This window comes from Lagenorhynchus albirostris, chromosome 2 (assembly GCF_949774975.1).
Source record: "Lagenorhynchus albirostris chromosome 2, mLagAlb1.1, whole genome shotgun sequence".
Taxonomy (NCBI): domain Eukaryota; kingdom Metazoa; phylum Chordata; class Mammalia; order Artiodactyla; family Delphinidae; genus Lagenorhynchus; species Lagenorhynchus albirostris.
This window is the reverse complement of record NC_083096.1, coordinates 142,315,864-142,332,326: the sequence shown is the minus strand read 5'-3', so window position 1 is coordinate 142,332,326 and position 16,463 is coordinate 142,315,864. Positions and strand designations below refer to the sequence as shown.

The 16,463-nt window shown below is 40.2% G+C and overlaps 2 protein-coding genes across 2 annotated transcripts in view; one reads left to right on the top strand and one right to left on the bottom strand.

Annotated features, from left to right (window-relative positions):
• The window catches only part of ZYG11B (zyg-11 family member B, cell cycle regulator), an 80,264-nt gene that overhangs the window by 53,576 nt on the left and 10,225 nt on the right, over nucleotides 1–16,463 (top strand). Inside the window, exons 11-13 of the mRNA XM_060140061.1 lie at nucleotides 6,944–7,141; nucleotides 7,267–7,319; nucleotides 8,424–8,521. Of these exons, the coding sequence (XP_059996044.1) occupies nucleotides 6,944–7,141; nucleotides 7,267–7,319; nucleotides 8,424–8,521 (349 nt within the window). The remainder of the gene's footprint in view (nucleotides 1–6,943; nucleotides 7,142–7,266; nucleotides 7,320–8,423; nucleotides 8,522–16,463) is intronic.
• Nucleotides 1,181–1,692, bottom strand: LOC132516184 (mitochondrial pyruvate carrier 2-like). The gene has a single exon (XM_060142588.1). It carries the CDS (start codon nucleotides 1,690–1,692, stop codon nucleotides 1,330–1,332), a length of 363 nt encoding a protein of 120 aa, XP_059998571.1. The 3' UTR covers nucleotides 1,181–1,329.

The following is a 16,463-nucleotide window of genomic DNA, read 5'->3' as shown; positions in this document are numbered from 1 at the left end:
TCTTTCCAGTGAGAAATCTGATGTCATTGTTATCTTTATTCATCTATATTGTATATGATTTTTTCCTCTGGCTACTTTTAAGATTTAGGATTAGCAACAACAGTTCTGAGTAATTTGATTATGATGTATTTTAGTGTAATTTACTTCATGCTTCCTGTATTTGGGATTCATTGAATTTCTTGGTTTATAGTTTTCAAGTTTGAAAAGTTTTTGGCCATTATCTCTTCAAAAAATAAGTTTTGCACCCCCTTCCCTCCAACCCACTGGAGTCTTTTGGAGACTCCAATTTCTCATATATTAAGCTGCTTGAAATTCACAACTTATTGGTGCCTTTAAAATTTTCTTTGTTCTATTTTCTATGTATATTTCAGTTTGAATTGTTTCCATTGCTATGCCTTCTAATTCAGTAATTGTTTCTTCTGCAGTGTCTAATCTGCTGTTAATCCTAGCTAGTGTAGTTTTTATCTTTAGACATTGTCATTTTCTCCTCTAGAACTTCATTTGGGTCTTCCATATTTTTACTTAACTTCTTGAACATATGAAATATATTTGTAATAACTGTTTTACTGTCCTTCTCTGCTAATTTTAACATCCTTGTTAGTTCTGGGTAAATTTCAAATGATTGATTATTCCCCTCCTTTAGAGTTGCATTTTCCTGCCACTTTGCATGCCAGGTAGTTTTTTTTTTTAGATGTTGGGGGTAGGAGTTTATTAATTAATTATTTTATTTTGCTGTGTTGGGTCTTCATTTCTGTGTGAGGGCTTTCTCTAGTTGTGGCAAGCGGGGGCCACTCTTCATTGCGCTGCACAGGCCTCTCTATTGCGGCCTCTCTTGTTGCGGAGCGCAGGTTCAGTAGTTGTGGCTCACGGGCCTAGTTGCTCCACGGCATGTGGGATCTTCCCAGACCAGGGCTCGAACCTGTGTCCCCTGCATTAGCAGGCAGACTCTTAACCACTGCGCCACCAGGGAAGCCCGCCAGGTAGTTTTTGATTGGATGCCAACCATTGTGAATTTTACCTTGTTGGATGCTGGATATTTTTATTTTCCTATAAAATATTCTTGAATTTTGTTCTGGGATTAATTGACTTACTTTTAAACAGTTTGATCCTATTTGATCTTGCTTTTTTTAATTATTAAAAGTTTGCTGTATTTTTCTGTTGAACCAAGTACTACCTCCCAATTACAGTTAGATTTTATGCATTACAAACGTTAGCACAGTTAGCATCACCTCATTGACAACTGAATAATAAATCAAACTAGGTCCCAGCGGTTATGTCCACATCTAGGTTGTTAGGGTGATCAGAACTCTTATTTGTTTGCTTTAGCTTTTAATCCTTGGTTATATCTCCAAATACGAAAGAGCTGAGAGGCTCCTGCTGTCCAACAAAGAAATTAACAGCAAACAGACTCCAGTTTTTGGGAATAATTACAAGTGAGTATCTTGACCAAATAAACCTTGTAGCCATCAAAACAGCAGATTGGGCTGTGCTGAGTTTTTCTGCAGGTCTGACCATGTCAGCCAATCCAGCACACACCAACCCCCATTTCATAATTGGAGCCCAGAAGAATACTGTTCTGGGACCTGCTGGTTGGTTGTACAACGGCCTCAATTTCTCAGGCAGCAGGAGCTCCACTTTATCAAGTACCCGGTGGTAGGTGCCCCGCAGGCCCTGGGCGCCGGCGGCTGACATTTCTGCAGACGAGTGATCGTGGGCAGCCGGGTGGGGCAGCGGCCACATGCTCCTCCCTAGCTGGTAATGAAGGGCAGCTGGTCACTTTCCCCTGCCTCAATGCCTCACGCCCTCCTCTTCCCCAGGGTTCCCTTCCCGCAGCTCAGCCTGCTCTGCTGAGAACCACCCGGTGGCCCGCGCCCAGAGAAGGTTGTGAGGGCGGAGCTGATCTTGCTTTTATGATCTATTAGGAGGATCCAGAGCAGTGCTGAGGCTAGGGTTGATTATTCTGTACTACTGAAACAAGACCTTCTTGAGTACTCTGCTCAATGCCCTGTGAATGAAGAGTTTTTCCAGAATGGATGGTGAGAACAGGCACTATCCCTGGCCCTTTGTGAGTGCTGGGAACTTTTCTCTAATCTTTTTGATGGCTTTTTTCTTCCCTCAAATAGTTTTCTCACAGTCATGCTCTGATCAGTACTCTGCTGAATAGAGTGCTACTCCTTGCAGCTCTCTGGATTCTCTCCATGTACATTGTCTTCTCTCTGGTACTCTGTCCTATGAATTGCCTTGGTCTCCCTGGACTCTCAGCTCCATCTCTTCAACTCCATGAGCCCACTGGGCTCTGCGTTTAGTTCTATATCCCTGTGCCACAGCCTGGAAACTCTCTCAAGGCAGCATCTCACCTTGTTTGTTTTCCATCTCTAAAGGTCACTGTTCTTTATTACCTAATGTCTAGTATCTTGAAAACTGTTGTTTCATGTTGTGTTTTTTCAGTTGTTTTAGAATAGAGAGTAAATCTGGCCCCTTTTAGTCCATCTTGGCCAGAAGCAAGAGTACTCATCAATCTTTCATTAAATAGATTTAAGAATGAGAAATTTGACTTATGTACTTAGCCACGTATTTCTCATACTACTCTTTTTTTTTCAAAAACATTTCTTTTAGTGTAAGCTGGCAATGAATTTTCATTTAGGTTTTGTTTATGTGAAAAAGTCTTTGATTTAATTTTCAAAAGATAAATTTTTGCTCACTATTGAAGTCCAAGTGGATATTTTTCTGTTGGGTTTTGAGGTTTATAAATTTCATATATTTGAAAAAATTTTGTCATTTCTTCAAATATATTTTTCCGTACCCTCTTTTATCTCCTCTCTTTCTGAGACTCCAATTACAAGTATGTTAGATTGCTTAAAATTGTCTCAAAAGTCACAGAAATACTCTGCTGGCTTTTTTGGCAGGTGTCTTTCCTTTTTTCTTTCTGTGTTTTGACCTTGCTGTTTTCTATTACTGTTTTTTAGTTCACTGATTATTTTTTTCCTGCAGTATATCATCTGCTGTTAATCTCATCCAGTATATTTTTCATTTCAGGTACATGTATATATTATTTCTAGAAGTTACATTTAGATCTTTTTTATATCTTCATTTTTTTCCTCCTCAAGCTTATATTTTTCTTTCATTCGTATCATATTTATAACATTTATAATAGCTGTGTTTTAAAATTAATTAATTTTATTTTTTTGGCTGTGTTGGGTCTTCGTTGCTGCGCATGGGCTTTCTCTAGTTGCGGTGAGTGGGGGCTACTCTTTGTTGCAGTGCTCAGGCTTCTCATTGCTGTGGCTTCTCTTGTTGCGGAGCATAGGCTCTAGGCACATGGGCTTCAGTAGTTGTGGCATGCAGGCTCAGTAGTTGTGGCTTGCAGGTTCTAGAGCACAGGCTCAGTAGTTGTGGCGCACGGGTTTCGTTTCTCCATGGCATGTGGGATCTTCCTGGACCAGGGCTCAAACCCATGTCCCCTGCATTGGCAGACAGATTCTTAACCAGTGTGCCACCAGGCAAGTCTCTATAATAACTGTTTTAAATCCTTGTCTACTGATTCTATTATCCCTGTCATTTTTGGGTCTATTTTTATTGATTGACTTTTCTCCTGTTTAAGGATCATGTTTTTCTGACTCTTTGTATGCCTGGTAATTTTTAGTTGGTTGCAGTCATTGTGAAATCTAATTTACTTCGTTGATTAGTAGTTTTGTTGTTTTCCTTTAAAGAATCTTGGACTTTGCGCTGGCATTCAGTTAAGCTACTCACGGATCAAGTTGTTCCATTCAAAGCTTATTTACAGTCATACCTCATTTTATGCACTTCACAAATACTGTGTTGTTTACAAATTGAAGGTTCGTGGCAACTATGTGTCGAACAAGTCTGTCTGCACCATTTTTCCAACAGCATTAAGTCACGTTGTGTTTCTGTGTCACATTTTAATAATTCTTGCAACATTTCAGAATTTTTCATTAGGATTATATTTGTTATGGTGATCTCTGATCAGTGATGTTTGATGTTACTCCTGTAACTTGCTGAAGGGCTCAGATAATGGTTAGAATTTTTTAGCAATTAAATATTTTTTAATTAAGGTATTTACATTTTTTTTAAAGACGTTATGCTTTTGAACACTTAATAGACTACAGTATAGTTAAACATAACTTTCTATGCACTGGGAACCAAGAAGTTTGGGTGGCTCACTTGATTGCAATATTTGCTTTATTGTGGTTGTCTGAAATCAAAGCCACAATATCTCCAAGGTATGCCTATATTTGCTTTGTTAAAGTGGCTTCAGATCAACCTTTACCCTACTACTTTATCCTAGTTACCCCACTACTATCAAATGTTTTGTTTATTATGAGATCTCTTCACTCTGGCTGGTGAGAATGTGAATTATTCCTAACCCTGCGTGACTTTGGGATTTGTTCACGTACTGCTTTCTGGTGGTTCTTTCCCTGGCCTTGTGGAGTTTCACTCCGTATCAGTACTCAGCCAAAGATTTTAGGGGATCCCTCTGCAGATGTCTTTCCTCTCTTTCTCTTTCTCTGGAACTTTTTCCTCTACATTGCTCTGTTCTACAAATTTTTGCTGCCTTGGCCACCCTGAAGACTGATCTCTGTCTCCTCAACTCAGCAAAACTGCCAACTCTTCAGGTTCCCCTTATATGCGTAGCAATCTAGAAACTGCCCCATTTGAATATCTTCTCTCAGGGATCACATTCCTGTATAGCTAGTTGTCTGCTGTCTGAAAACAGTTCTCTCATATATTTTGTCTGATTTTCCAGCAACTTGTTTATGGCAAGAAAGAATGGCCATAATTCTTTTGATGCTCTATTCCAAATCTTTCCTTATCTGTTGTTTTTAATGTTGTTAAATGGTGTTGTCTTTTGCATTTTCGTGTGTATGTGTATGTGTGTGTGTTTAACTTTTTAAAATCAGGTACTATCTTATATTACATGAGGTTCTTGGGAGAGTCTAATTTTCTACTGTATTTGATGATTTCACTCATTATGGATTGTTTTCATTGTGAATTGTAATTTATCACCATCTGTGGGGCTTTGAGTACAAGGTGTGTCCTTCTCAGAGGGTCTTTATATTTCTTTCTATCAAGCTTCCCCAAGCTTGAAGGAGACAGAGGACTATCTTTTTTTAATTTGTTTATTTTAAAAGGCATATCTATCTTTCCTTTTCTTGTCACTATAAAATGATACATGCTGTGTTAAAAAACATAAATAGGGAAGAGTATAAAAAATGAATGTGAGAGCTTCCCTGGTGGTGCAGTGGATAAGAATCTGCCTGCCAATGCAGGGGACACAGGTTCAATCCTTGGTCCGGGAAGATCCCACATGCTGCAGAGCAACTAAGCCCATGCACCACAACTACTGAGCCTGTGCTCTAGAGCCCGCGAGCCACAACTACTGAAGCCCGCGTGCCTAGAGCCCATGCTCCGCAACAAGAGAAGCCACCACAATGAGAAGCCTGAGCACCACAACGAAGCGTAGCCCCCGCTCACCGCAACTAGAGAAAGCCCGCACACAGCAACGAAGACCCAACACACCCAAAAATAGATAAATTAATTAATTTTTAAAAAATGAATGTGAAATTCCTTTTCTTGTTTGAATATGTGAGATTAGAGAGGGGCATAGGAGACATTGATTTATCACTAATGCTGATGGAAAGGTACAGGATTATACACATTCATGTAGTGAGTAAAGTTAACTTGTCTCTTCCATCCTCACTCTTCTATGATTGGAAAAGAAAACTTGTTAGCTGTTACAGAGAATACATTTGAACATGGTAGCTTTCATTTTCATTTGTTATAGAATGACAAGCTAGGGAGTGAATAGTTTCTTACCAACGAAAAGGCCAGGGTTTTTGGTTCCTAAGAAATGGAATCAATGTGTTAGGAAGAGAATTATGATTTCATAGTAGATCAAATGAAGTTTTAAGAATGAGGATTAGGGACTTCCCTGGTGGTCCAGTGGTTTAGAATCTGCCTTCTAGTGCATGGGATACAGGTTCGATCCCTGATTGGGGAACTAGGATCCCACATGCCATGGGACAACTAAGCCCATGCGCCACAACTACTGAGCTCGCGTACCTCAATGAGATAGCCCACGTGCTGCAAACTACAGGGCCCACGCACTCTGGAGCCTGCACACCACAGCTACAGAGCCCGCGTGCCACAACTAGAGAGCCCGTGCACTGCAACTACTGAGCCCACTCACCAGAACTAGAGAGAGATACCTAGGCGCCGCAACAAAGAGCCCGTATGCCACAATGAAAAATCCCGCATGCCTCAATGAAGATCCTGCATGCTGTACTAAAACCTGACGCAGCCAGAAATAAATAAATTAAATAATTTAAAAAAAAAGAATGAGGATTAATCTTTAGAGTAGTGAGATAAGTTGAATCTTAGATCGTTTTGGAGAAGATCAAGCACAATCTAAATTGGCCAGAGCCCAGATTACTTCTTTTTTATGTATCTATGTCAATCCACTCTTTTACTGAGGTATAATCCTTTGAAAGTTCTTGCCTTGTATTAGTTCCAATCTCTGGACCTTACTTTTGCCCTTGCATGTCTATTAAAACCCAGTTCTCTTGCCCCTGCAGGCCTGTGATAGCCTGTTATGCTCTAGTTTGATTCCCGGTTTACATTTTGTCCCACAAAAAAAGTTACATATATAAAGTTTGTTTGCCTGTTTTTACTTAGCACTTCTAGATATTTTATAGCAGGAAATTTTTAGGTTATCTAGTTTACTGTTTTACCTGAAACAGAACTTGCTACTGTTTCTTTATTATTTTATTGTTTGGGGAGAAGAGGAATAAAATCACCTGTAATCCCACTGTGCTAACATAGCAACAATATTCGCTTTTGTCCATACATATGTAAATCGTTGCAGTGTCATTTAGCCATTTATTATACATATTATTTTAATTTTTATATCTTCTTTTTTTTCCAGAACAATATAGCTGAAGTACAAGAATTGCATTCTGAATTAATGTGGAAGGATTTTATAGACCACATCAGTAGCCTTCTACATAGTGTTGAAGTGGAAGTCAGTTACTTTGCAGCTGGGATTATTGCCCACTTAATATCTAGAGGAGAACAAGCTTGGACATTGAGTCGTAGCCAGAGGAATTCTCTTCTGGATGATCTGGTAGGGTAATTTGGTGTTTTTTGGAAGCATACAAACAACATTCATAATCGTTAAACTGTCAAACCCTCAAAATGCAATGCTAAATAAATATTGTAACCCTTTCTTGTGTGCTTTGTGTCTTTCAGCATTCAGCAATTTTGAAATGGCCAACTCCAGAGTGTGAGATGGTAGCATACAGGTAACTAGCAAGATAATTAATATTAAGCCAGTAACCTAGTCATTTTGCTTGTGTAGAGGTCATTCCTATTAGATGTAGATTTTACCCTTTGGCGTCTATCTTTGTACTGGCTTTAAAATAAAGTATTTTAAATTTATTTTGCTACCTGTCATTCATCAGTCCTTCCTTCATTCTACATTTATTGAAAACAGGTGCCAAGGTCTTGTTCTGTGCTCTTGAAATTCAAAGATGAGTAAGATATGGTGCCTCCATACAAGAACTTTACAGCCTAGTGATGGAAACCAAATGTAAATCAGAAATAATTCACTCCTATGCTAGTTATGTACATAGAATGCTCTGAACGTGCACTGGAAAATGGTAAAAAGCTTCCAGAGGAAGTAGATTGTGAGCTGAGTTTTGAGAGATAATTAAGTAGAGACAGAAGATTTTAGGTAGAGTATTAATGCAAGGAGGTCTAAAACGAGAACACATTTAGAGAACTAGAAATAGCACCTGATTTGTTCAGGGAAACAGTTTATAATAATTTACTGAAGGGCATACTAGATGCTAACTCTGTTTATGACAGTTAGGTGACTTGATAGATAAGTTACTAATATACCAGAAGTATTCCAGATTGCTGCATAAATATTATTATTGCAATTTATTTTGTTGTCTACTTTATAAATGCTGATGCTGCCAACACTTTTGATTCCCACTTATGTTCTGTACATTTTTGGGCAGAAGACTTGTAGAAATAGAAAGGCTAATTCTAGAGCTCCGTCATGGTGTTGTTCTGGTTAGTTATCAACTAACTTCTCCTTATCTAAGTTTCCAAACCAAAGTCTGCAATTCTTCAAATGTGTATCTTCAAGACCAACAGGTGCTTTTGAGAAAAAATATGTTGTTCTGATCGCCTTCCATCTTCTGTACCAAGACTTTTGTCTGAATATACTCGTTTATCAAATGGCTAAGACAAAGAAAAGATGTTCTACAGAAGCTCATTTATATTATATAGTTTAAAAATAGCAGGATGAAATTTCTGTAGCAAAAAGCTCAGGAATCATTGCTTTAGAAAATGACACTAAGTACAGGATGTAACTTTTATTCTTTTCTTTGAACGTATAGGTCCTTTAATCCATTTTTCCCATTACTTGGCTGTTTCACAACACCAGGAGTCCAGCTATGGGCAGTTTGGGCCATGCAGCATGTCTGCAGCAAGAATCGTATGTACCAAAAAGAGAACTGTGTTTTTCTTTTTCAAGTGAAATTCTCCTTGCACAGGAAAGCCATTTCTAAATTGTGTTTGATTTTTAAGGACACAGACTTTTAAAAATACAGTGTAAAGAGAATCTTAAGTTATGAACTAAATTTATACTTTCAGAATGAGCTTGGCAGTATTAGAAATCAATGACAGTGGTGAATGAGACTACACTGTTCTAAGAAAGAACTTCAGAAATCTTCATAGGAGTTTCTTGAGTCTTAGGCTGTGCATGCCTAGGGTGAGACTTCCTGAGGCCTGAAAAAGAACAAATACCAAGGAGCTTCTAACTGAACAACACATGGAGCTTACATAGGTTAGAAAATATTCGAATTCCAAACAGTGGAAAGAACTTAATACCCAGGACATTCACTACAGATGCCAGAAAGATTAAACTAGCCCTAAATTAAAGGTTTCTCTAAGGCAACCCTGTGAAGCTTAAAAGCAAGTCTTAAAATGATCAAGCTGCTCTGCAAGTAAACTGTCTGTCAGAGAAAAACTAAGCACTCTGTTAAAAAAGACAACAAAATCTATACACTCAACAACATGTTTAGTCATATGGTAAGAGTTGCTAGGTGAAAGATGAAGCAGAAAAATAGGACCCATAGCCAGGAGAAAAATTAGACAATTGAAACAGACCCAGAAATGGTAGTGATGATGGAATTAGCAGGAAAAAATTTCAAACTTTTTTTATAGCTATGATCCAAGATTTTAAAGAAAACATGAAATTAAGAGGAGGAAAAAAATAAAAATTTGACATGAAAAATATTTGGGTGAGCTTAAGAGTAGATACAAATGAGAAAAGGTCGGTGAAATTGAATACACAGCAATAGAAAATATCCAAACTGAAAGAAAGCTGGTTTAAAAAAAATTAGAAAGCAAGAACACCAGAATTATCCTGATATCAATACCAGGCAAAGACATAAGAAAAGAAAATTACTGAACAATATCTCTCATGAGCATAGATGAGGAAATTCTTAAAAATTTTTTAACAAATGGAACCCAACAGTATATAAAAAGGACCAAGGAGGTTATTCCAGGAATGCAAAGTTGGTTTAACATTTGAAAGTCAATGTGTTTCATCCTATTACCAGACCAGGAAAGAGAAACAATCTGATCACCTCAGTAGATGCAGAAAGAGCATCTAAGGATATCCTACAGCTAACATCAAAATTAATAGTGAAAAATTGAATGTGACTGTTTCCCCTCTAAGATCAGGAACAAGGCAAGGATGTCCAACCTCACTGCTATTGAACATTGTAATGAAGGTTCTGTCCAGTGTGATCAGGAAAGAAACAGAAGGCATCCAGATTGGAAAGAATGAAGGAAAACTGATTTTATTCACAGGTGACATGATATCTATGCAGAAAAATCCCATGAAATCTACAAGAGGGCAACTAGACTTAATAAGTGAGTTTAGCAAGGTTCCAGGATAAAAGATCAATATACACAAATCAGATGCATTTCTTTATATTAGCTGCAACCAGTATAAATGAAAAAATGACATTTACAGTTTTACCAAAAACTATGAAATACTTAGGGATATATCTGACAAAGATGTACAAGACCTGTACACTGAGAAAAACAAAGGCATTGCTGAGAGACGTTAGGGAAGGCCTAACCAAATAGAAGGACGGCACTTAGGAGTTGGAAGACTTACTATTGTTAAAATGGCAATTCTCTCCAAATGTATTGTAGATTTATATAGTCCCAGTCAAAATCTTAGCAGTCTTAGCAGAAGAGAAATTCACTGGCTGATTCTAAAATTCATACAGAAATGCAAAGGACCTAGAATATTGAAACAACTTAGAAAAACGAAGAACAAAATTGGAGGAGTTATACTACCTGACTTCAAGACATACTGTAGAGCTACAGTAATCAAGACAGGTGTTTTGTGGCTCCAAATGTGTGTTTTTTTCCATACCTCATCAAGCAGTTCTGTAATTCTCAGCAGACATTGACTGGGTGTCCAACAAATTTAACTCAATTCTGACACTGTCTCCCTGGAGATAGTGTCAGATCCCACAGGTTAAGGGCTCAATCCCACAATACTGCTGTCCCCACTTCCGATGCCAATCCCAAGTTTATGTTGTTACCTGTGCTTCTGACTGACTAGCTGTAGATCTGAGGTTCCCACGACCCCGCCTCCTTTGGTTCAATTAATTTTCTAGAGCAGCTCACAGAACTCGGAGAAACATTTAATTATATTTACCAGTTTATTATAAAGGATGCAGATGAGCAGCCAGGTTAAGAGATACATAGGGCAGGGTTCTGAAGGATTCTGAGCACAGGAGCTTCTGTCCCCATGGAACAGGGCTGTCCCATCATCCAGGCATGTGAGTGCATTCACCAACGTGGTGAATGCTTCCTTGCCCTGAGAGACATTTTCATATGATAAACTGGACTAATTATTAATGACTGAATGGGACTCTAGTAATGTGCTAGTATCTGTTAACTGTTACAATCATTTTGTTTTAAGGGATCTGTCATCAAAGACCAGAAGATATAATAAGAACTATATTTGGTCTTTGTTCCTGGTTCCTAGCACAGAACTCCTCAAACCTTTATAATTTCCTGAGTGATAGGAGTGTCTTTTGTCATTCATAAGGATCCCCTTTTGACATACGGTAATGAGGTGACAGAGTGGGATGTCTCCCAGGGCAAGGCCACTGAGGTTTGCAGGCTTCCAGTAGATTTTGTAAGGCTCCAAAAGCAGAAGTGGTCTTAGGGTGAAGCCATATATTGCTCTTTAACTAAGAAATAATATCATCTCTTGCTCTGAGACTTTTTTTTTTTTTTGCGTTACGCGGGCCTCTCACTGCTGTGGCCCCTCCCACTGCAGAGCACAGGCTCTGGATGCGCAGGCCCAGCGGCCATGGCTCACAGGCCCAGCCGCTCCGCGGCATGTGGGATCCTCCCGGACCGGGGCACAAACCCGTGTCCCCTGCATCGGCAGGCGGACTCTCAACCACTGCGCCACCAGGGAGGCCCTGCTCTGAGCCTTTACTGATGTGTTAATGTCATATTGAATTTCTCTTATTACATAGCCTATTTATTCATTCCTGTACCCTCAGCTCCTGATCCTCCTTCTCTTCATGTACACTCAAACTTTTCCACCTTTGGAAGGGACATTAATTTTGACCACTGTGTTGGTCTGGATTGCCAACAGCAATACTAGTCTAGCAAGTGTCTCCCCCTCAGTCCGCTGTCATTCAGATAGGATAAGATTACATAGGTGCAGAACTAGCAGGCTGTTTTTACCAGGAGGCAATATAGTTGCATTCAGTGTTATTCCCAATTTTGCCAGATGGAGTTAAGGCATAACCCAACCCATTAGGCCCTTGGGAATCCTGACAAAAAGAGTTTACAACATTGTTACAATTTCTTGCTTAGGAATCATCCCTGCTTCCAGCATTTGTAGTTGCAGCCCTGGTTCTGTGACCACTGCACCAGGTAGGGGAATTAAAAAACGTTGTGATATGGGGAAGAAGAAGAAAAAAGTTTAGTCATTATACCAGTATCCTCCCTTAGCAAGAATTACATAATCATATCAACATCCTTTCCCACTCCCTCTTCCCCAGGTTCCCCAGAAAAACAGGAGAATATCTAGTGGGGACGTTCTATCTATCTATCTATCTAGTTGTGCTGGGTCTTAATTGCAGCTCATCAGATCCTTGGTTGCCGCATGTGGGCTCCTTAGTTGCGGCTCCAGGGCTTCTTAGTTGTGGCATGTGGGCTCCTTTGTTGTGGCATGCAAACTCTTAGTTGTGGCATGCATGTAGGACCTAGTTCCCTGACCAGGGATCAAACCCGTGCCCCCTGCATTGGAAGTGCAAAGTCTTATTCACTGCTCCACCAGGGAAGTCCCTAGTGGGGATATTCTTTTAGCTCCACTCATATTGAGTGTGAGCATACATATACTCGTGAAGGTGTGAAAGCTAGCCTTTCAGGCCTCTATCTCCCCCCTCCCTCCCATCTCCGATTTTAGATAACTAATGTTTTAATTGCCCATTCCAATTCTGTATCGAACTATTACTCTGAGGAGGATATCTCTCTGCCCATTGTTGGACATTGTAGGGATGGAAAACATTTTCCTTGACTCTGGCGCTTTGTGCCTTAAAATGCAAGAGGAATATGTCTAGATTCAGTCCATTTCTGCATTGCTGCAGTTCCTCCGTATCCACTCATCTCATGGACTCAGGTGGCCACCTCAAGCAAGCGCATTGGGATATCTGCTTGTCAGTTCAGCTTCTGAACATGGAAGAGAGTTCTTCTGATGGGCACAGATATGTCCTGCCTTAATGACCAGGTTTCCATTGCCCTTGTATCCACCTACACGGCTAGACCATTGGCCACTGCCCATGAAAAAACCCAAACAGAGGGTTTTACCACTATTCAGTATTTCATCCTTGGGAAAGGATGGGAAAACAGCATGCAGTTCAGTCCACAGAGCTGTTTTGGTTTTACCTTTTTCAATCAGAATGGTGGCCTTCCAAACAGGATGTTGTTTGTTTACCTTGGAACTGCTATCCACAAACCAAGCAGCTGTTTGTTGGTTGTTGGCGAGCTGTTTATAGGGCACTGTCCAAGTGACTATACAATCTGGCAGCTCCTTGTGCAGTTCCAAAGTCAGTCCTAGGGACTGACTAGGGAGAAAGAGGCTCCCTGCTCATGAGTATCTCCTTGTATTCTCCAGGTAGCACGATCCTGTATAAACGAATTCTGTTTTATCATGGAACTCTTCTGGGCACTGCCATCCCCATTAGAGTGTTTCTCTGACATCACTCAAAACGTCTTGGGTATTTCAGGTTTGAAGATCATTGTTTGTCCTTCAGTCATGAGGGTAGCTTCAATTAATGTCAAATAGCAAGGTAGTAAATGCCCCTCAAATGGGAATTCTCAAGTCCAAAGTCCCAGTAATCATCTCTGGTAGGCACTCACAGGCTTTTGTCATAAACCCCAGTCATTGTAAAAAAAAAAAAAAAAAAACCCCAGTCAGTCCTTCACATAGGGCTATGGCACAGAGAATTTGTCCCTACCAGCACTCCAGCTTCTATTCTACATTGCATTGGCTTGGGCGACCTTACTGGTTCCCATTTAGCATGCCCAATTAACATTGCTTGAAAGGTAGATTTACATGCTTTCTGTTTTATGATGTTAGGTAGTGGAAACATTGCCCAGTCAATAAAATGTTCATTCTCATAATACCATCAGGTAAAAGAAATGTAACCACTTCACATAAAGTCTGTTCAACCATACCAATTCTCCTACAAACTTTTACCTTAATTCTTTTAACCCTTATATTCCTAACTGTAATCATCCACAGATTTTGGTCTTACAGTACTAGGTAGGAGAGTGTTCCCCAGCCAGACATAATACTCATTTCCATAAAATACTGAGGCAAAGGAGACACAACTTCTTTACATAAAGTCTGTTTAAACATTCCAGTTTTCAGGACTTCCCGGGTGATCCAGTGATTGAGTATCTGCCTACCAATGCAGGGGATGTGGGTTCGGTCCCTGGTCAGGAAAGTAAGATCCCACATGCCTCAGGGCAACTAAGCCTGCAGGCTCTAGAGCCCGTGGGCCGCAACTAAAACTCCATATAACCAAGTAAATAAATAAATATTTTAAAAAAAAAACACTCCCAACTTTCATAATCCTGTCAATCCTTACATTTTTTTTTTAAACTCTCTAATTGTAGCCCACATCAGGATTTCACCAGGAACTTCTCCACTTCCTAAGTTACCCACTCTTGTGCAAAAGGCTTTAAGTCCCCAGTAAGGAGTCAAGCCAAGGAATCCTGGCCTTTTGTCAATCTTTGCCTTGATTAGATAAAACAATTGCAGGTCAGGTTTGTAGTCATCTCTAAATTCCATTAGTTGGGACTTCCCTGGTGGCGCAGTGGTTGAGACTCCGTGCTCCCAGTGCAGGGGCCCCGGGTTTGATCCCTGGTTGGGCAACTAGATCCCACATGCATGCTGCAACTGGGAGTTTGCATGCCGCAACTAAGGGGCATGGCTGCTGCAACTAAGACCCAGCGCAGCCAAATAAATATTTTTTTAAAAAAAAAACAAACATTGGGCTTCCCTGGTGGTGCAGTGGTTGAGAGTCCACCTGCCGATGCAGGGGCACAGGTTTGTGCCCCGGTCCGGGAAGATCCCACATGCCGTGGAGCGGCTGGGCCCGTGAGCCATGGCCGCTGAGCCTGCGCGTCCGGAGCCTGTGCTCCACAACGGGAGAGGCCCCCGTACCGCAAAAAAAATTAAATTTAAAAAATAAAAAACATTTAACAAAACTCTTAAAAACATAAATAAATTAAAAAATAAATTCCATTGGTAACTTTTACTGTTAGTAACTGATTGCAGCACAGCTGCTACTCCACATCATGGAGTAGCCACCCAAAAACCAGAGGTTCCTTATCCCTCACCTTTTTATCCTTTCTGTTCCCTAACCACATGTTTCCATAAGACAGGACCAGGATAGCAAATCCCACTTCTGACACCAATTCTGATATGTGTTTTTTCCACATCCCACCTAAAAGTTCTCCATTTCTCAGCCGACACTGACTGGGTGTCCTACAAACTTAGTTCAATTCTGACACTATTTACCTCGAGATAGTGTCAGATTCCACAAGTTAAGGTCTCAGTCCCACAAAACTGCCCTCACTTCAGACACCAATTGGAAGTCCAGGCATAAGCATAAACAAAGAATGTTCAAAGGACCAGAATAGAGAGTACAGAAACAGACCTATACACATATGGTTAGTTAGGGTTTTTTTTTTTTTTTTTTTCTCTGTACACTTTGGCTTTTTTTTTTTTTTTAGGCGGTACGCGGGCCTCTCACTGTCATGGTCTCTCCCGTTGCGGAGCACAGGCTCCGGACTTGCAGGCCTAGCGGCCATGGCTCATGGGCCCAGCCGCTTTGCGGCATGTGGGATCTTCCCGGACCGGGGCACAAACCCGTGTCCCCTGCATCGGCAGGCGGACTCTCAACCACTGTGCCACCAGGGAAGCCCCTGGTTAGTTAGTTTTTGATATAAGTTCAAAGCAATTCAATAGAGAAATAAGAGTCTTTGCAACAAACAGTACTGCATCAAGTGTATCTCTATCTGCAAAAAAAAAGAACTTTGATTCATACTTTGTATAAAAAAATTAACTCTTGGGGCTTCCCTGGTGATCCATTGGCTGAGACTCCAAGCTCCCAGTGCAGGGGGCCCAGGTTTGGTCCCTGGTTGGAGAACTAGATCCTGCATGCATGCTGCAACTAAGAGTCCACACACCACAACTAAGAAGCAAACATGCCACAACTAAAGATCCCTCATTCCACAACAAAGATACTACATGCCACACCTAAGACATGGCACAGCCAAAATAAATAATTAATTTTTTAAAATTTAACTCTTAATGGATCATAAGTCTAAATATGAAACCAAAAACTATTAAAAGTTTCTACAAGAAAATGTGACAAAATATTTGTAACCTTGTCTTAGGCAGATTTTTTTTTTAACATCTGTATTGGAGTGTAATTGCTTTACAATGGTGTGTTAGTTTCTGCTGTATAACAAAGTGAGTCAGCTATAGATATACATATATCCCTATATCTCCTCCCTCTTGCGTCTCCCTCCTAACCTACCTATCTCACCCCTCTAGATGGACATGGCACAAAGCATGGAGCTGATATCCCTGTGCTATGCAGCTGCTTCCCACTAGCTATCTTTTTTACATTTGGTAGTGTATATATGTCCGTGCCACTCTCTCACTTCGTCCCAGCTTACCCTTCCCCCTCCCCATGTCCTCAAGTCCATTCTCTATGTCTGCGTCTTTATCCTGTCCTGCCCCTAGATTATTCAGAACCACTTTTTTTTTTTAGATTCCATATATATGTCTTAGCATATGGTATTTGTTT